Below are 19,933 nucleotides of genomic sequence, written 5' to 3'. Positions count from 1 at the left end.
GTGGATCACCTGAGGTTGGGAGTTTGAGACCAGCCTGACCAACACGGAGAAACCCTGTCTCTACCAAAAATACAAAATTAGCTGGGTGTGGTGGTGCATGCCTATAATCCCAACTACTAGGGAGGCTGAGGCAGGAGAATCGCTTGAACCCAGGAGGCGGAGGTGGCAGTGAGCCGAGGTCACGCCATTGCACTCCAGCCTGAGCAACGAGAGCAAAACTTCATCTCAAAAAAAAAAAAAAAAAAAATCATAAACAATGTTCTTTAACTTAAAGGAATTAGCTTCCTGCCATAACTGAGTCTCTGGGAATTTACTAGAACAGCAGTTGAGGAGACAAGGATGCTGGCCAGAGGGCTGGTTTTGGCCAGGGCTGTTCACTCCCTTGAGCTTTAACCAGTGATCTATAGATGCTCCATGACTTCCCATGCACGATGGGAACGGGCTTCTGGTGAGCTCCAGGGATTATGGACTTCAGAGTTTTCAGATTCTGCCTGCGCACAGCTCAACCCCAACCTGGAGAGCACCCCAGGTTTGTTGACCTTTGTTAACTCCATCACCTTCATCCCTCCCAGTTCCCTTGATTTCCTTTTATTTCATTTTGCCTTCTGGCTGCAATAAAGCTTGCTTTCTTTTTTTTTGGATGCAGTCTCGCTCTGTCCCCCAGGCTGGAGTGCAGTGGCGCAATCTCGGCTTACTGCAACATCTGCCTTCCTGGTTCAAGTGATTTTCCTACCTCAGCCTCCCGAGTAGCTGGGACTACCGGTGTGTGCCACCACACCCAGCTAATGTTTTGTATTTTTAGTAGAGACAGGGTTTCACTGTGTTAGCCAGCATGGTCTCAGTCTCCTGACCTCGTGATCCGCTCACCTTGGCCTCCCAAAGTGCTGGGATTGGTGCCGGAGCCCGGTCGCCCAGTGCTTTTTTTTTTTTTTTGAGACAGACTTACTCTGTCACCCCAGGCTGGAGGGCAGTGGTGTAATCGTGGTTCACTGTAGCCTCGGCCTCCCATGCTCAAGCGATCCTCCCACCTCAACCTCCTGAGTTACCGGGACTATAGGTGTGCCACCACCATGCCTAGCTAATTTTTGTTTATTTTTGTAAGGGATGTTGCTCAGGCTGGTCTTGAACTCCCGCCTCAAGCAATCTTCCTGCCTCAGGCCTCCCAAAGTGCTGGGACCATGGGAGTGAGCCACCATGGCCAGCCTGCAGTAAAGCTTTCTATGGACCTTTTTTTATTTTTATTCTTTGAGACGGAGTCTTGCTCTGTCACCCAGGCTGGACTGCAGTGGCGTGATCTTCCCTCACCACCGCAACTTTCACTTCCTGGGTTCAAGCGATTCTACAGCCTCAGTTCCTGAGTAGCTTGGATTACAGGTGCGTACCACCATACCCTGCTAATTTTTTGTATTTTTAGTAAAGACGGGGTTTCACCATGTTGGCCAGGCTGGTCTCGAGCTCCTGACCTCTTGATCTGCTTGCCTTGGCCCCTCAAAGTGCTGGGATTACAGGTGTGAGCCACCGCGCCCAGCCTCTATGGAGACACATTTTTGTAGACAGAAGACCAAGACTGAAAGAAAATGTGCACGCCATCCCCACCAAGTCTGGCAATGTCCCACACCTACCTGGACCACCAGGGGAAGGCAGGCACACCTGGCCCAGCAGACTCAGCATGTCAGTTTCCTGGGCACCGAAAACTTTGCATCCACCCTCACCCTTCCGTTCCAAGCTTGTGTTTCCTGTCTGTACTCCCCATGGACCGCAGTCCTCCTGAGAGCAGGGACTGTCCTCTCCCGGCATCCTTTGACCCGGCATTGTGCCTGGCTGGGGTAAGGGCTTGAATGTCAGCACCACCACCACCCTCCTCTCCACCTCCCCCAACTCCCTCACCTCTGCTCCCAGCTTCCTCCTCCTCCAGTGTACAATGATGGCGGGTATGCAGTTTGGCAAATGAGAACTTGGCTTCTGGTGCGAGGAAAACTCTGAATCTGCATCCACCGCCTTATTTAAGGTGTCTAAGCCTCATTTTCCACTTTCCACGTCTGTAAAATGGGTACAATGGGGAGGGAAATCTTTTTTTTTTTTTTGAGACTCACTCCATTGCCCAGGTTGTAGTACAGTGGTGCGATCTTGGCTCACTGCAACCTCCACGTCCCGGGTTTAAGCGATTCTCTTGTTTCCCGAGCAGCTGGGATTACAGGCGCCCTCCATCATGCCCAGCTAATTTTTGTATTTTTAGTAGAGACGGGGCTTCACCATGTTGGCCAGACTGGTCCTGAGTTCCTGATCTCAAGTGATCCTCCTGCCTTGGCCTCCCAAAGTGCTGGGATTACAGGCGTGAGCCACCGTGCCCAGCCAGGGGAGAAATCTTTTAGCCCAAAGTTTGGCACAAAATAGGCACTTAATCAATAATGTCTGTAAATACTGATGACATGATTCACCCTAGGACAGGATTTAAGGGTTGTGAACGTCATCTTAAATGGGTCACTATCGCCCTCTTCTGGCTAGGTGGGATGTCTACATCTCCACTTCTCAATCCTGTGCAATTCATTTTTTTTTTTTTTTTTTTTTGAGACGGAGTTTCGCTCTTGTTACCCAGGCTGGAGTGCAATGGCACGATCTTGGCTCACCGCAACCTCCGCCTCCTGGGTTCAGGCAATTGTCCTGCCTCAGCCACAACTACAGGCACGCGCCACCATGCCCAGCTAATTTTTTGTATTTTTAGTAGAGACGGGGTTTCACCATGTTGACCAGGATGGTCTCGATCTCTTGACCTCGTGATCCACCCGCCTCAGCCTCCCAAAGTGCTGGGATTACAGGCGTGAGCCACCGCGCCCGGCTAATCCTGTGCAATTCAACCTCCACCCCATCCCCACTCCAAGTACCTGCAGCAGGTAACTTTTGGGCTTTGTGAGTGTGGCCGGAAGTCCAGGCAGTCCCAGCCCCCAGGTGTCAGACTGACACAGGCGTGACACTTTGTGAGTGTTCAGGAAACACAGGCCACCAGGACTTCAGACATGCCGCCTCCCAACTCTGGGTCTCTGTCTCCTCTTCTAACATGGAAGCTGCACAGGGGACTATGGCAGAGCTAAAAGAGTATCTGTTCACATCACCTGAGACTGTCCTTAGGACTGACACAGGGGATCCCCAGGACAACTCCAGTGCCCACCTGACCCAGAGGAAGCTCCTCAGAAGCCCCCACATTCCAAGGCTCCAGGTGCTGTCCAAAGCCAAGTCCAAGGTCAGCTCCATGGGAGGGAGATGCCTGCTCCTGGGAGTCCAGGTCCAGAATCTGCATGGCTGTGACCTTGGCGGAGGCATTTAGAACCCGACAGGAAAAGCCATTGAGGCAGCAGCACTTGTTTCGATGCCCCAGAGCAGAATTGTGGGAGAACCACTGCCTCTCTGCAGAGGCACCAAAACCTTCATTCAGATCCCCAAAAGGGCCCCTGCCCACTGCAGGGGGGTGGGCGCTCCTGGTCCCAGGAGCCTGGCTCACTTCTGCTTCCTTCCGCCAGACCTCGGCCGAGCATCTTCCATTTCCCAGCTGCTTCCACTTGCCGCTGGGGGACACTTCGTACCTAAGTGAAGGTGCTCCCTGCAGTCCCCTCTCCCCGCTGGCCATCCAGTCCTCGGGAAGGTCTTGCACCCCACTGATCCAGTAGCAAGGGTGTCTTTAGCAAGACCAGAGCCACCTGCTCCCACCCCTCCCTGCCCCAGGGCAACTACAAGCCTGCCACACAACGTACACAATTCAGACTTTGTAGCTGTTTTTATTATTAATATTATCTTCTCCTTTAAGCATCCCTTTAAGGGTGAAATGAAATCCAACCATTTACAGAGAAAATGATTTCAGAATGTACATATTGATTTTCCCTTACAAAAAAAATAATACTATTATTGATGTCCTTAAATTATACATTTCCCAGGGTCCTGCCTTCTGCTTGGGCAAGTCCTGTCTCCCCACCTGGACTCTTCCTGTTGCCCTCAAAGCTCTCCCATGCTGCCCCTGGAAACTGACATGACCCATGGGTGGACAGGGCCAGCCATGCTTCCTGGATTCTTGGCACAGACAGGCCTCCTTGGGTCTCAGTCTTGGGGCCAGTTATTACCAGGGGGAAATGTGGACATGGGACGTGGCAGCAGTGTGCCGGTGGTCACATTCAGCTTGGTTTCCTTTCATACTGAGGGAGTGGCCCTGGGTTCCTCTGCTCCCCCCCAAATTCCCAGTGTATGCTGTGATATATGCGAAACTCTTCAACGCCGTGCCCTGGACCCCCACGCCTCTGACAGCTGTCCTCTTCACCAATGGCGAGGCCTTCACTTCTGCTGTGAACAGGACCTGCCCCACCAGGTTTCTGAGGAAGGCAGGGCCTGGCAGCTCTTCCTTCCCTTAGCCCTGAGCTGGTACCCTGGAGGGGCATCCCCACAGCAACTGAGGGTGCCAGGGGCATGGGGTGAGGAAGTTGCCAAGAAGGGAGGCCCCAGGCCAGGGCCCAGGCATGATCAGGAGCCCTGAGATTCCCTGTCCATGGGGTGCAGCCTTGCCTGGATTGACCCAGAGCCACAGGGATCCCCTGACTTCTTGAGCTACCCCTCGGCCCCAAGAGGAAACAGAAAGGAAGGCTGCTGTGACTTCAAAGGAGGAGTTCCATGGGGGGCAGTCCCTATATGGGAGCAAGAGTAGGTCAGAGCCCCTCAGCCCACTTCACACTGGCCTACCAACAGCTGCTCTGAGGCCAACTCCCCACATCATGCCCTCACTGGGCACTTAACCCAGACAGAGCTGTGGCAAGGAGATGTCCTCCTCTCCTGGCCCATCAGGAAACTCCTATCGATAAGACACCAGAGAAAGCCCACTAGGGTAGGGGTAGGGGATGGGTGGGATGATGTGGCTGGGGTCGAGAGGGGCTGGGGAGGTAGTGGGCTCTCAGCTGCACAGCCCTCAGATCAGAATTCTCATTCCTCAGACTGAAAGACAGACAGACGGACAGACCCTGCATCCCCTTTAGCTTTGCTTTCTAGGCTCCCCAAGGGTTTTCTGTCTCAGTCATATTGGGGAGCTGCAGGAGGTGTGGCCACAGGCCTGAGGAAGAGGACACCTGGGCCTGGGCTCCCCCATCCACACACAAGCATATATTTACAGGGACACAGCAATACAGACATGTACAAATACACACCAAGCATGCACCCATGCCCATAAATATACACACACACGCACGCACAAACATGAGCCATTCCGCAGGCCAACTCTGCACACCGGCATCAGTGGGTAGTGCTTGAGGGGCCGAGGGGTGTTTCCCCTTCCCACAGAGTGCAGACTCCTCACTGCCCCTGGCCCTGGGCTACACAGTGAGGGGAACAGGAGCAAGCTGTTCCAGAAGCTCTGACAATGAAATCTGGATCCGATGACTGAGTTATTGCTGCCTCCTTCCCCTCTCCCAGAGATGCTACTGGTTCCCCATATCTATTCTCTTCTCCATCAATAAGAGAACTCCCAAGGTGAGGCCAGGCACATGGTGGCCCCGCTGAAGACTACACTTCCCAGATTCCCTTGCAGCTGCTTGTGGCCATGTGACTGAGTCCCAGCCAATGAGAGGCCGGCAGAGGTGAGCCTGCCAATTCTGGCTCATGCCTTTAGCAGGAAGCGTTTATGCCCTTCTTGCCTATTTCTGCTTCCCCCAGGCTTGGATACACACAGGACTGGGCGCTGGAGCAGCCACTCTGTACCCAGAATTGGAAGGTGCGTATGAAGAAACGCACAGCTGTCCTACCAGCTCTGAGCCATCTCACTCTAGACTAATTAGAAACCAGTGTCCCTCTTGCTTAAACCATGTATTTCAGGGTCGCTTAATCACAGCAGCTTAGAGTCTACTCGAGCAAAGACACCCCCACCAAGGCCAGCTACGAGGAACAGGAAGCATACAACTGGCCTTATTGTCCCTTCTTGGGCCCAGGACAGCCTCATGGCCCCTTCCTGGCTCCCAGCCCTAAGGAGGGGCACAACAGTGATTGCACCTGGGACAGTGAACAGCTGGGACTGGGTATCAGAAGGAAGGCGTGATGGAGAGGGAGAGACGGATCCGTGCGGAGGCCTCATGTCAGTCTTCACCTCCCCACCGCCCCAGCAAGGCCCCACCTGCAACTGGACTCCTGGCCTTGCAAGGACTGAGTGCACAGTCCACAAGACAGCAATGTTAACAACGGGGGAAGGAATGCCAGGGCCAGCTTGGAACTAAAAGGAAAGTTCCTCAGGGTTCTTCAGGCCCCTGTGTTGGCTCACGACAGCCTGAGGGGACAGAAACAGACTCAGGCACCAGTCCCCTGAGGGCAGCCACGTCTTGTCCTCTGGGGCAGGGGGTGGAGTTCTGTCTCCTGGCCCAGCACTTCTGACAACCCTGCAAAGCATCCCTCAGCACCTCCTCTTGGTGCGATGCAGTTTTTCATCCCCTCCCTCCCAGGTGTCCATGCTTCCTCCTGGACCCAAATGTATCTACTTACAGAGCCCTGGGTCCTCCTGGCAGGCCAGTCTCCCACTTCGAGCCCAAGACCCTGGGATGCCAAATGGTGGGCTTCTTCCCGGCCTGGCCACGCCCCAGAGGCTGCCCCATGAGATCCTTCAGGCTCTCTTCCCCCACTCTGCTTGCCCTCCCCTGCTACCCAGGGACTACCAGCACACTCCAGTGGCACCTCCTGGCCACAGCAGTCTTGACAGTCAGAAGGGCTACCCAGATGTCACGGTCTGCACCCTCTCCTAGCAGGAGAGATGTTTTCTGAGCTCAAAGGCCTGACCCTTGATTCACAAGGGCTTCAGTAGGGAAACCCTACCCTCATCTGTACTCCTCACCCACACCTGGTCCCCTCAAGAACCACGGAGCTGGCAGGAGGCAAGGAGATAGCGCTAGGGGGCCGCCAACCCCGCCCTGCCATGCGCCCTATCAGATCATGCAGCCCTAGCCTTCCGCCTCGTCCAGTTTGCCCCGGGCGGGCAGCCTTCCCTCGGGACCCCTGTGGTGCCGCCCACCTGCCGCCGTGCTCCTGGGCTCCTGGTAGGGGTTGTCCAACAGGTAGCGGAACTGGTTGTAGTTCTTGAGCAGGTACTTGGGCGCGTACATGTGCTCGCTGGGGTCTGCGGGCGGGTACTCCTGCTGTGTGCCGTCGAACCAGCCCCCCGTGCGGATCAGGCCGCGGATGTAGTTCAGGTCCCGCTTGTCCTCGTAGTCACCCCAGCGCGGGAAGTCGCCGTTCTGGGCGGACACGAGCTTGAAGTAGATGCCCTCGGGCGTGAAGCACCAGGAGCAGTGCCAGCCTGCGAAGTGCAGGGGGCTGCCCAGTGACCACTGCACCAGGATGTGGCCGGTGCGGTTCTCGTACTGCCTGAAGTTGGGCATGGTGTAGTACTGGCGGCGGCGCAGGCGGATGCCGTCCAGCCCGTACACGGCCTGCAGCATGTCCACGGTGCAGCCTGACACCACCTCCAGGGTGCCCGGCTGCTTCCAGAAGAAGCCGTAGAGCGACTTGCGCATGTGGAAGGCGAAGGGCTCGGTCCAGCCGTCGTAGAGCTTGAGGAAGAGGACGCCGTCGCGGGCCGGGATCTCGTCGGCGTCGTCGATGATGAAGACGTCGTCTGGCCGTAGGTTGCGCAGCCGCGAGACGCCGTCCTGGGTGAGGAAGGTGCGCAGGTAGTCGTCGGCGATCCAGCCGTCCTGCCGGCCTCCGGGCGGGAAGTGGTCCAGGAAGACGTACAGCACCTTGTGGCGGATGTACTCGAAGGTGCCGTTGGTCAGCATCTCCCGGAACTTGAGCGGCCGCGGCTCCCCGTAGGCAGTGAAGTTGGACTCGCACACCACGAAGGCGTCCACCACGTCGCCCAGCTCGTGGAAGCGCACGTCCAGCAGGTCAAACTCGTGGTTGACGTTGATGGCGTTGATGACGCGGCGCGGCACCTCCCTGGGCACCAGCCGCTCCTTGGTGGGCAGGTTGGAGTACTGCACCACGGTGGGCACGCCGCAGCTGGGTCCGTGCCAGCCGGGCAGGCACACGCACTCCACCCACTTGCGCCGCGCGCCCCGGCCCCCAGTGCGCTCCCGGGCGCTCAGCAGGTACCGGGGTGGGCGCCGGGCGGAGGAGCCGTTGGCCCGCTCTGGCTTCTCCTCCAGCCGTCCCGGGGGCGGCCTCTCCAGCATCTTGGTCCCGGGTTTGAAGCAGACTCCGCCAGCCTTGGTGCGCACGAAATACTCGGTGGTGTCCTCGGGTAGTACGAAGGCCACCCGGTGGAGCTCCTCAGCCGCCTTGCTGGGCGGCAGTGGCTGCAGCAGGGGCGAGTGGGAGTACAGCGGGGTGCGCAGCAGATCGGGGCCGCCCGGCTCGGGGCTGGCCTGGGGCGTGACTGGCGCATTGTTCCAGAAGAAGCTGGACACCAAGTTAGGGCTGAGGGAGGCCAGTTCTCGGGGGAAGGTGACATAGGACAGGGTCTTGAAGAAGTGCAGGAAGGAAATAAGGCACAGGCCGGCCATACAGAACATGAGAAAGAGCTTGTAGCGTCTCATTTTCATCCTGTGGGAGAGAGAGAGATGGCAGACCCGTCAGGGCGGCCCAGGCTCCTTTCCCAGGAAGGGGACCTAGGAGGCCTCTGCTGCCACCTGGCCTGGGAACGTCCTAGCCAGCAGCGCCTTGCCCCTGCATAGAGTGACCTCCGGCCCCCACGAGTCAACTCGCGGTACCAAGGCCCCTGGAAGCCCCAGCATTGAGGACACCCGCATGCTCGGGCAGCCCTTCCCCGAGACCCCCAGGCCACCACCGTGCTCCCTCTGCAGGCTGCTCCTTTGCCTGGCCCACCCCACCCTGACTGTAGGGGCTGCACTGCTAGCCTTGGCTCCAGGAGCAAAATGCACCCCTGGGAAAGGCTCAACCCGCAATGAAGGCCTTGCCCCAGGACAGGAGTGGGAGAGCAGGCTGCAGGCTGCTCTTGTGGGTCCTGCACCTCCTCTCCTATTTTCTTTCTTATGGACATGCTTACAAACCTTTTGAATACTTTTTCACTGAAGAAAACTCACAGGTCTCAAGGGAAAACACTTAATTCTAACATATTTAAAGAATAAAACCAGGCCGGGTGCAGTGGCTCATGCCTGTAATCCCAACACTTTCAGAGGCTGAGGCAGGAGGGTCGATTGAGCCCAGGAGTTTGACAGCTTGGGTAACGCAGTGAGACCCTGTCTCTACAGAAAATTTAAAAATTAGCCAGGGGTAGTGCCATGTGCCTGTGGCCCCAGCTATTCAGGAGGCTGAGGTGGGAGAATCACCTGAGCCCTCGAGGTTAAGGCAGCAGCGAGCCATGATTGCACCACTGCACTCAGCCTGGAGCACAGACCGAGACCCCATCTGAAAAATAAAATTTCCCTTCATTATCCCATGCCCTTTACTAATCTCCAGGCATAAAAATTTGAGGTCAGCTGGGCACAGTGGCTCATGCCTGTAATACCAGCACTTTGGGATGCCAAGGTGGGTGGATCACTAGGTCAGGAGTTCAAGACCAGCCTGGCCAACATCGTAAAACCCTGTCTCTACTAAAAATATTTAAAAATAAGCCAGGCATGGTGGCACACATCTGTAATCCTAGCTACTTGAGGCAGGAGAATTACTTGAACCCAGGAGGTGGAGGTTGCAGTGAGCTGATACGGCGCCATTGCACTTCAGCCGAGGCGACAAGAGCAAGATTCCATTAAAAAAAAAAATTGAAGTCTGTCTCAGGCTTTATATGCAATTTTTCTGTTCTTGGTTTAATATTTTTCATATTACCATATCAGATGCTAAGTCTAACCAAGTTGTTTTCCTCAATCAATGATAGATTTAAAAGATTTTGGGCCAGGTGCAGTGGCTCATGCATGTAAACCCAGCATTTTGGAAGGCCAAAGCAGGCAAATTACAAGGTCAAGAGATCAAGACCATCCTGGCCAACATGATGAAACCCTGTCTCTACTAAAAATACAAAAATCAGCTGGGCATGGTGGTGTGCGCCTGTAATCCCAGCTACTTGGAGGGCTGAGGTAGGAGAATCGCTTGAACCCGGGAGGTGGAGGTTGCAGTGAGCAGAGATTATGCCACTGCACTCCAGCCTGGCAACAGAGTGAGACTCTCCATCTCAAAAAAAAAAAAAAGAAAAAAAAAAGATTTTGGTATCAGTAGAAATAAATGTACTAGTTCCTTTTAAATTCCACGTTACATGGCTACTGTGAATGAATCACTCTGTATTCATGAGTGACTCATGATGTAACCATTTATACAGTTTATCAATTAGTTTATGGCTGTGGAATGGAGATGCTTGTATATTCTTATTCTCCAATTTAAATCAACTTTTTTTTTTTTTAAAGACAGAGTCTTGCTCTGTCACCCAGGCTGAAGTGCAGTGGCGCGATCTTGGCTTGCTGCAGCCTCTGCCTCCCAGGTTCAAGCAATTCTCCCCTGTCAGCCTCCCAAGTAGTTGGGATTACAGGCATACGCCACCACACCCAGCTAGTTTTTATATTTTTAGTAGAGATGGGGTTTTGCCATGTGGGCCAGGCTAGTCTTGAACTCCTGATCTCAGGTGATCCGCCCGCCTCGGCCTCCCAAAGTGCTCAGATTACAGGCGTGAGACACCATGCCTGGCCTAAATAAACTTTTAATTTTAGAATAGTTGTAGATTATCAGAAAAGGTGCAAAGACAGCACAGAGCTCACACACTTTACCCCATTGCTCCCATTTTACACCACTAGGTACATTTGTCACAACTAGGAAACGGATATCAGCATGTCACCATTAGCCAATCCCCACACTGAATTTGGATGCCCATTTTACGAATGAGCTGTAGAGCCACAGGGCACCTCCGACCGCAGCAATCCAGCTCATTTCACTCTTGAGCCTAAGCAGGCAGGCAGGCAGGCCAGGAGTTTATATCCATTTGACCAATGAAAATGCTGGGTGGGGCCGAGTGGGACCAGTGACCTGTCGGGGGGACCCACCGAGTCACAGAAGAGGCTGAGAGAGAAACCTCGCCTTTGGCATCTGGCACTGTGCTTCTACTTAGACATTCTTCCCCTTAAAATGTTTCCGTCTGTGGTTTCTCTTTATTTCTGGTTCTTTCTCTGGGTCATACTCTCCCCCTCACTTTTTTGAGACGGATTCTCACTCTGTTGCTCAGGCTGGAGTGCAGTGGCACCATCTCTGCTCACTGCAACCTCCATCTCCTGGGTTCAAGCGATTCTCCTGCTTCAGCCTCCCAAGTAGCTGGGATTACAGGTGTGTGCCATCATGACCGGCTAATTTTTGTATTTTTAGTAGAGATGGGGTTTCACATCATAGCACTTTGGGAAGCTGAGGTGGGTGGATCACCTGAGGTCAGGAGTTTGAGACCAGCCTGCCCACCATGGTGAAACCCCATCTCTAGTAGTGGCGGGCACCTGTAAATCCCAGCTACTCGGGAGGCTGAGGCAGAATTGCTTGAACCTGGGAGGTGGAGGTTGCAGTGAGCTGAGATCACACCACTGTACTCTAGCAAGACTCCATCTCAAAAAAAAAAAAAAGAAAAAAGAAAAGAGAGATAGGCACGTGGCTTCCAACAAGGCTCCTCATCATTCTGAACCTTAGTTTCTCCATCTGTGAAATGGGCACAGAGTTCCTGGCATGTAGCATATGCTCAATAAGCTCTTATTCCTTTCAATGCTCAAGGCTAGATGCCCCCAATTTAATCTTCTCTAAGCCACATAGTCATAAGGCACAGAATCATGACATGATTGATCTAGAAAATTTAAGGACCATCTCCTCCAACTCTTTCATTTTATAGAGGGGGAAGCCAGCACCTAGGGGGCTCAGGGACCTGCCCAAAGTCACAACAGAGCTGGAGTGTGAAGTGGGCAGCTATGCCCCTGCACCAGGTGCCCCTCGTGGCCTCACCTTGGCGAAGTCCTGAGTAGGCTGGTAAAGAGCAGCCGAGCTGCTGATCCCAACAGTCAGGGCAGCGCTTGCCCTGTTCAAGCTCAGATATCCATCCTCCAGTAAACACCACTGCGCCTGGCCTTAGTGGGGTATTTTCTCTACTTGGGACCTGCTTCTGTGGACCACACTCCAAGGTACACAACTGGTGTAAGCTCTGTGGCGGGCCTGGCCTGGGACTGCCGTTCAGACTCTAAATCCCCTGGCAGCACGAACAAAGGCTTTAGCAAAGCAAGGTAAGAGGAACCCAGAGAGGCAAGGAAACAGCCTGCTTGGCATAAAGGGCCTCCGTGGACCTGCTGAGGTCAGATTGACCCAGCTGCCCCTTGGCTGCCTTTTAGGATCTAGTTACTTGCAGCCAGCTGTGCCCTTCTAAGCACGGACTCACCAGTGCTTGGGAGCTCCCCTCTGAGTCACTGGAGCCTTCAGGGCAGGGCTGCTTGATAAGGCCTCAGTCTGGCTTGCTGCTGAGAATCATGGATCTGAGCATGTTTCCCTCATCACTCAGGTTGCTAGGAGGCTCAGAAGCACACAGTGGTTAGCCCAGAGCATGTCAACAGTGCCTCACAGACCACATTTTCTTGGACTCCTTCACTTGCAGCTGCCTGCATAGTTTCAATCCTTTTCAGCTCAATTCCTTTCTATCTTTTCATTTTTTGATTGAGACAGCATATAAATAAAATGAAATAAATAAGCACTGGCACTCAGGGTCTCATTTAAGTCTCTTAACCACCCTGGTTGGTCATTTAAACTGCCCTGTTTTAACAGACGGAGAAAACGAGACTCAAAAAGATGGCAAGACTTTCCCCAAAGGACATTAAGGAGGTGGCTGAGTCAGGACTTGAACATAAGTTCTGGTTCTCAAGCCAGCGCCTCTCTCCCTCACCACAGGTGGGACCACCAGATGCCTCCATAGTGCAGGTGTTCCGGCTGTGGGCTATAGCCATGGACCCAAACTGGCCCCAGTTGGTGGCATTTCTGCTGCCATTACAAGGCTTCACCAAGACTGGGCACAGTGGCTCATGCCTGGAGGACAAGGCAGGCAGATTGTTTGAGCCCAGGAGTTTGAGACCAGCCTGGGCAACATGGCTAAACCCTATGTCTCTTAAAAAAAAAAATTAGCAGGGTGTGCTGGCCCTTGCCTGTGGTTCCAGCTATTTGGGAAGCTGAGGTGGGAAGACTGCTTGAGCCCTGCACATCAAGGCTGCAGTGAGCTGAGATCGCAGTACTGCACTCCAGCCTGGGCGTGAAATTGAGACCCTTATCTCAAAAGCAAAAACAACAAAGCATCAGAAAACCATCAGGTATAGCAATAAAACTATCACTGAGGCTGACAGTGCCCCAGGCACTGTAACATGTCCTAAGCATGTTACGCGTGTGACTGCACTGAATCCTCCCAACACGAAGCAGGTGCCCTTGTACAAAGAAACCGAGGTCAGGGAGGTGATGCGACGCACAGCGTTGCAAAATAGAAGGATCACACTGGATCCTGTAGGGTCACTCATGGGCTTGCTTTCAGTGGTAAAGCTGTTCTGAGCCCCTTCCAGCTGCCGAGTTCAACCCAAGTGGGGTGACAGGGCCCCTGAGGAGTCCACCTGTGACCAGTGAAGACAACCCAGTGGATGGTGCAGCCCCTGTGGCATCTGATCCACACAGCATGCCACAGGGTGCCCACCAACCCACGTCACTCATTCAGCAAGAATCCTGCCAGAGCCCCCTGTGCGCCAGGCATCTCAATGGGCACTGGGAATATGGGGGAGACGGGATGAACCAAAATCCCTGTCCTCAGGGAGCCTGCTGGGCACCCAGCAGGTAGGAGCCTGCGTATGCTACAAACACGAGTCAGGTCGGAAGACTGCACACCCAAAGGGACCGTGCTCCGGAGAAAGACAAAGCGGGTAACAGGCAGGAGGGAGTGCGTTGTGCGTCCAGTGATGAATGGGGAGGGCAGGGCAGGCTCACTGGGGAGGCGACGTGAGCAGAGACTCCACACAGGAGAGGGTGCCAGGGAAGAATGTTCCAGGCAGAAGGCACAACCGGTGACCCGGCAGGAATGTGTGCACATAAGTGAAGAACATCAAGGCGGGTGGGATGGAGCAAGCGAAGGGATGTGGGGGGACAGGGAATGAACCCAGGTCACACACGGCCTGGAGCCATGGCTAGAAATGTGGCTTTCACTGGAGGATTCGAAGAAAAGAAGGCCATGGCCTGACCTTGGTGTGAATGGCTCGCTTTGGCTGCTCTGCTGAGAATGGACACGCACTTCAAGGGAGGGCAGGAGAAGCCAGGAGGCCACACTGAACTGCCCAGGCAAGTCAGGGTGGCTTCCCCCAGGGTGTAGGTTGTAAAGTGTGCTCAGATTCTGCTGGATTTGCTGAAGAGCTGGATGTGAGCAAGGCAGCACACTGGGTGGCCCCAGGCACTGGAAGAATGGACCAGCCCTTGACTGGGGTGGAGGAGGCCGGCCCTACCCGGCAGAGCTGGGGGTTGTAGCCAGCATCACTCTCTGCAGGGCCTTGCCCTAACCACTGCTTCTCCTGCAGACAACAATGCTGAGGCTGAGCATGAAGGACATGGCCAAGGTCGCACAGCTGGCTAGCAGTAGGTCCCGGGCTAACCTTGGTCTCTGGATCCAAACCTCAGATGCTTTCTGCAGCATGCTCTCCAGAAGCTTCACCTGAGGGATGGGTGGGAGATGCTTTATGTCTGTGGTCCCCCTGTGGCCTCGGGGATTGGGAGCTGCAGTATGGGAGGCATCGTTCAGCCCCCTGCCCCACTCCCACCCACTTCCCTGGATGTACGTGGTTTGAGGTCCTCCAGCAGCTCAGGATGCCAAGAGGGTCACTGTGGTCAGGACTTGCCTGGAGAATAATGTTAGCTGAGTGAGGACTTGGGGCCTCCCCTGGGCTGGGCCATTGCTGTCTGTGGCCCAGGCAGGCAGTTCTCTGAGGACAAAACCCCTCTCCGGCTCCTTCCCACTGCCAAGGCTGATCTCTGTTAGTGCAGATGCCATACCCTGGCCCTTACTCAGTTTGTTAAAATTCACCTAGTATTTCTTAGATGCCTGCTCTGTGCCAAGATTGGCCTCCCTGGAACCAAAGCACCCACCTCTGCCCCAAGCCAGAGCCCATCCCAGACTGTCTCAATCTCCCCCTGGCTCTTCATCGTCACCGATGTTCTTATAGTCACTATGAACAGAGCAGGTCACCTGACCTCTCTCAGCCTCAACTCCTCCATCTATAAAATGGGTATCATTATCTGTGCCCTGCTTATTTCAAGTAAGAATCAGAGAGACCTAGCTACAGCCTCAGCCCTGGTCAACACTAAACTTATTTTCCCCTAGAAGTCTGTCTTCCCAGCTGGCATACAAACTCCCTGGAGCAGGGAATGTACACAGCAGGTGCTCAATGAGACCACCCTGCACTACCCTGGACCTCCACAACTCCCTCACCATCACTTCCATGTACTCAGACTTCCCAGTTCAAATCCCAGCTCTGCCACTCCTATCGGTGTGGCCTTGTGCAGGTGAACCACTTTTCTGTACCTCTGTTTTCTCATCGATAGTGAGGGTTGAAAAAAATCCACACGAGATGCCTAGCAGCACACAGTAAGCACTCAATGATAAGTGCTAGCTCTTCTCCCTATTATTATTTCTGCCTGGCAGAGAAGAGAAACAGTGAGCCTTTGGGTGGGGGCACAGTAGAAGCAGAGGTTTAGAGGTGAGTCCCCGGCATGGCCTCAGCCCGGGTGGGTACTGAGTAAAAGGGAGCAAAACCTAAACCTCCTGTGGGGAGGGAGCACAGGCCGGGAAGCCACGCCTCCTGAAACTCCAGGAGAAGGGGGGCTTGATGTCTCACCCCCACCCCACTGCCAGACACCCTGTGAGCTGCACTCAGCTCCAGAGACCTGTGCCTTAAAAAATGTTTTTAGACAGGGTTCTGTCTTACTCTGTTGCCCAGGCAGGCCCAGTACAGTGGGGTGGTCATGGCTCACTGTGGCCTCGAACTCCCGGGTTCAAGCGATCCTCCCTCCTCAGCCTCCTGAGTAGCTGGGGCCACAGGCATGTGCCACCTCTTGGCTGATTATTTAAACATTTTTTTTTTTTTTTTTTTTGTAGAGATGAGGTCTCCCTACGTTGCCAGGCTGGTCTCACTTCCTGGGCTCAAGTGATGCTCCCACCTCGGCCTCCCAGTGTTGGGATTGCAGTTGTGAGCCACTGTGTCTGGCTGGACCTGGGCCTGTTGGGTAAGTGGGAGAGCATGGGCCAGGCGCTTTCTGGCAGCCAGGTGATCCTGGACACGGGAGTCCGAGGCCAACATGGGATGGCAGCAGGCCTCAGGCAGTGGCCATGCCCTGGACAGTCTGAGCTGGACAGACTTCCTTCCTTCCCTCCCTCTTCCCTCTTCTTTTGCTGTTTTTCTTTGGGCTATGCTTGGAAGGCTGATGGGCGGAGGGAGGGAAGCCAATGAGCCCAAACTCCGTGACCCAGCCATGACCTCACATTCAGAACTCAGGTGGAGCCCAGCTGGGGGCTTCTGGCCAGGGAGAAAGGAGGTGCTCCCCGGAGGCCACTGACTGTGATGGGAGCTGGCCAGCAGGCAGCAGCCTCCCAGGGGCAGACTCACACTGACAGCTGTCATTTGGTGATGGGCTGCTCCTGTGGAGCTCTCCGTGGTCCTGAGCTTGCCTGCGCTGACCAGGGTCCTAGCTCAGTCCCCAGGGTGCCCTTGGCTGGCCGCAACCTGGCCCCTGCCAGCCTCCTCCGTGGTTCAGACAGTTGATGTCTTAACAGCCATTTCCCCTGTCTCCCACCTTCTGGCCCCTTCTCTGCCTGATCTCAACAGCTGATCTCTGGTGTCTTCAGCTGGGGGACTCAACTCCTCCAGAAGAGGCCAACTGTCATGCGTGTCCAGCAGTGGGCAGACCCAACACCCAGTGAACACTCAGGGCATCCCTGGAATGTTCGTGAGGGGCATTTTGGAGACTGCCAGGCACACCCTCAGCCTCCACTCCTGGGCAGGAAGTAGCCCACCCACGGCCCCCAGCCCTGGTACACCTCAGAGTGGACCTGCACTACCTCTCCAGGAGTTAGTTCATCTGCTTGAAAGGGCTTCGCACTGAAGCCCATCTCCCTGTGCTCCTTCCACCCCAACCCGGTCCTTCCCCATGTGACTTGAGGCTCAGCCGCCTCCAAAAGGAAGTCAGGAGGCACATCTTTGCAGCAATCCCTACCATGTGCAGCAGCTCCTGGGGCACAGGGTAGGCCAGTGACCGCAATGGCCAGATCCAAACACTGCTTTTGACCTTGGCAAGTCTCTCTGCCTCATGCCTCAGTTTCTCCCTCCATGATATGAGCAGGTATAACCATTTCTATCTTACAGGGTTGTTGTGAGAGTCGAGTGAGTTAATCCCAGAAAAAAGCTAGGGAGCACGCCTAAGCATACAACAGATGCTCAGGACATGCTGGCTCCACTGTTACTGCAAGTCTGGAGGATTTGGTTTGAATCCCAGTGCCATGACTTACTTGCTGTGTGCCCTTTGGCAACTTACTTAGCCTGTCTGGTCCTAAGTCTTCTCCGATGTAAAAGGAAGATGTCACCCTCTGTTATGCAGTCCTGTGGGAGACCTGGCTGAGCCATGGTGTCAAAGCATTCTGCAGGGGGCCTGGCCATTAGCAGAGGTTCTATAAATGCATGTTTTTCTTTCTTTCCTTCCATTTGGGTTTCCTGCTGGATAACCAAATGCAGATGATCCCCTGAACGTACCAGGCCTTGCTCCTGACTGGCTTTATTACCTTTAAGAAAGGTAACAAAGACCCCTTTATTAAGGTACAAAGGGAGCTGGGTCAGCTGGGGGGCTGCTTAACCCTGACTAGCACCGCCAGTCTGCGGGGCCTTTCTCAGTAACTCACCAGGCTTTCAGGACCTAAGGCCAGACTCTGGAGAATCTGGAGCCCAGCCAAGGCTTGCAGACTCCTCTCCTTGGTCCAGAGGCCCGTGACTAAGAATTTGGTCCAAGCCTTCACTCAGGCCAGTGCCCCTGCAAGTGCACAGCTGGCCTCTGCATGTCCACTTCCAACGGCTGCCCATTTCAGTCCCTTTGGGCTGCTAGAAATTCTTTCTTCTGTTGACCTTCATCAGTTTCCCTGGAACTTCTGCTACTGGTTCCTTCCCTGGGGTAAAGCAGAGCGAGTCAGCATCTCAGGGGTCAGAAGACAGTAAGCATATCCCCTGGACTCTGAGACTAAATGCAGCATGAGGTTTCAGGATCCCACAAGGGGAGACGGGCAGAAGAGGTGGCTGCAGAACATGACCGATCCTGGAGTCCCGGCGAGACTGGAGAAAGAAACTGCTGCTGTGCTGTCCTCCCCACTCATCATCTGACTTGTTCCTGTGACTGACACCCATCCACAAGGCAAACCTACACAAAGTGGTCACTCTGCAGTTGACGTCTCATCCCAGCTACTGGTGGACATCGGGGACGCAGCTATGCGTGTCTCCATTTTGCAGATGAGGACATGGAGGCCTCAAGAGGTTAAGCGACTCACTCAGCCACACACAGCGGATAGGAATGAAACCGACGGAAACTGAGACTCCCCACACGTCCTGCAGCTGCTGGCAGGTGGACTGCAGATCTGGGGATTCTTCTTCAGGCCAAAGACAAGTGGCCTGGATGAGGGAGGGCCTAGTGGACCATGACACCCAGCCCCCGGGAATTCTGCTTCCCTGGCAGGCTCAGAGGGAAGGAGTGTGCTTCGGGGCCAGGCCTGGCCAAAGACTCCATCTTCCCTGGATGACCAGAGTCAAATCCTTGCAAATCCCATTCACCATGTGACAGGTGGGACAGTGTCTGCTGTGCCCACCCATGGATGAAGAAACTAGGTCGAGGGAGGAGAGACAGAACTACAAGGGGAGCAGTTCTCGGCTTAGGCAGGCAGGGTTCAGGGAAGACAGGGTGCCCAGTCCACCAGAATACCCACGAGAGTCTCAGCTCCACCGAGTCAGCCCCATACTCTGCTGGCTCAGCTCCAGGGTGGAGGCCTTGCCAAAGGCTCAGCCCAACACTCACCCCCAGGAGCCCTTTCCATGGCAAATCCCCCTCCCCCACCTCCAGCCCCTGTGCAGGAACCACTCTCCCCCCTCCAAACCCATCCCCTTCAGCTGATCCCAGGCCCCTGCAGGCTGCCTGAGAACTTTCCCACAGAGTGGTCGGCAAGCGTCTGGGAAAGTTGGTTCCCAAAGCTGGATCTACCCCTGCTGGGACTCCGCCCCTCCCACACTGGTCACTGGTCCACCCAGGACATCAGCTTCTCATCCCCAGAGGCCTGTTCCGTAATGCTTTCGTTTTTTTTTTTTTTTTTTTTTTTTTTTTTTTTTTTGAGACGGAGTTTCACTCTTGTTGCCCAGGCTGGAGTGCAATGGCGCGATCTCGGCTCACCGCAACCTCCACCTCCTGGGTTCAGGCAATTCTCCTGCCTCAGCCTCCTGAGTAGCTGGGATTACAGGCATGCGCCACCATGCCCAGCTGATTTTTTGTATTTTTAGTAGAGACGGGGTTTCACCATGTTGACCAGGATGGTCTCGATCTCTTGACCTCGTGATCCACCCGCCTCAGCCTCCCAAAGTACTGGGATTACAGGCTTGAGCCACCGCCCCCGGCCCAGGCCGACTTTATGGCTTTCTAATATTGATTAGCGTGGTTAAACCCGTTTTGACGGAGGGAGGTGATTTGCCCTTGAGCACCTTTTTGGCTCACAAAGCAGAGCTGGGACCAGCCCTGCGAGAATGTGAGAAAAGGAGAGAGAGACCCAGCTGGCTCCCACCGTGACGCTGTAAGGAAGGGTGGTGGGAAGGCGGCAGCAAGGAAACCTGTACTTCTTGAGCGGCTGCTCAAGAATTGCTGTACCTCTACCAATTGTTGCTGCTCGGGAACTGCTAAATTCTTTTTTTTTTTTTTTTTTTTTTTT

The 19,933-nt window shown here is 54.5% G+C and overlaps 1 protein-coding gene across 5 annotated transcripts in view; it reads right to left on the bottom strand.

The window, feature by feature from the left end:
• Nucleotides 1-3,750: 3,750 nt before the first annotated feature.
• MGAT3 (beta-1,4-mannosyl-glycoprotein 4-beta-N-acetylglucosaminyltransferase) overlaps nucleotides 3,751-19,933 on the bottom strand; it is a 38,196-nt gene continuing 22,013 nt past the window's right edge. For 4 of the 5 annotated variants that reach the window (XM_032267192.1, XM_032267196.1, XM_032267197.1 and 1 more), the window contains exon 2: nucleotides 3,751-8,553. In XM_032267192.1, the coding sequence (XP_032123083.1) occupies nucleotides 6,951-8,553 (1,603 nt within the window). In that variant the 3' untranslated portion in view covers nucleotides 3,751-6,950. Of the gene's footprint in view, nucleotides 8,554-17,878; nucleotides 19,308-19,933 lie in introns of those variants that run through there. The other variant, XM_032267193.1, reaches the window with a different exon arrangement.

Source organism: Sapajus apella, unplaced genomic scaffold (genome assembly GCF_009761245.1).
Source record: "Sapajus apella isolate SASKATOON/1434 unplaced genomic scaffold, GSC_monkey_1.0 scaffold166, whole genome shotgun sequence".
NCBI lineage: Eukaryota > Metazoa > Chordata > Mammalia > Primates > Cebidae > Sapajus > Sapajus apella.
This window is presented reverse-complemented; position numbering and strand designations above follow the sequence as displayed.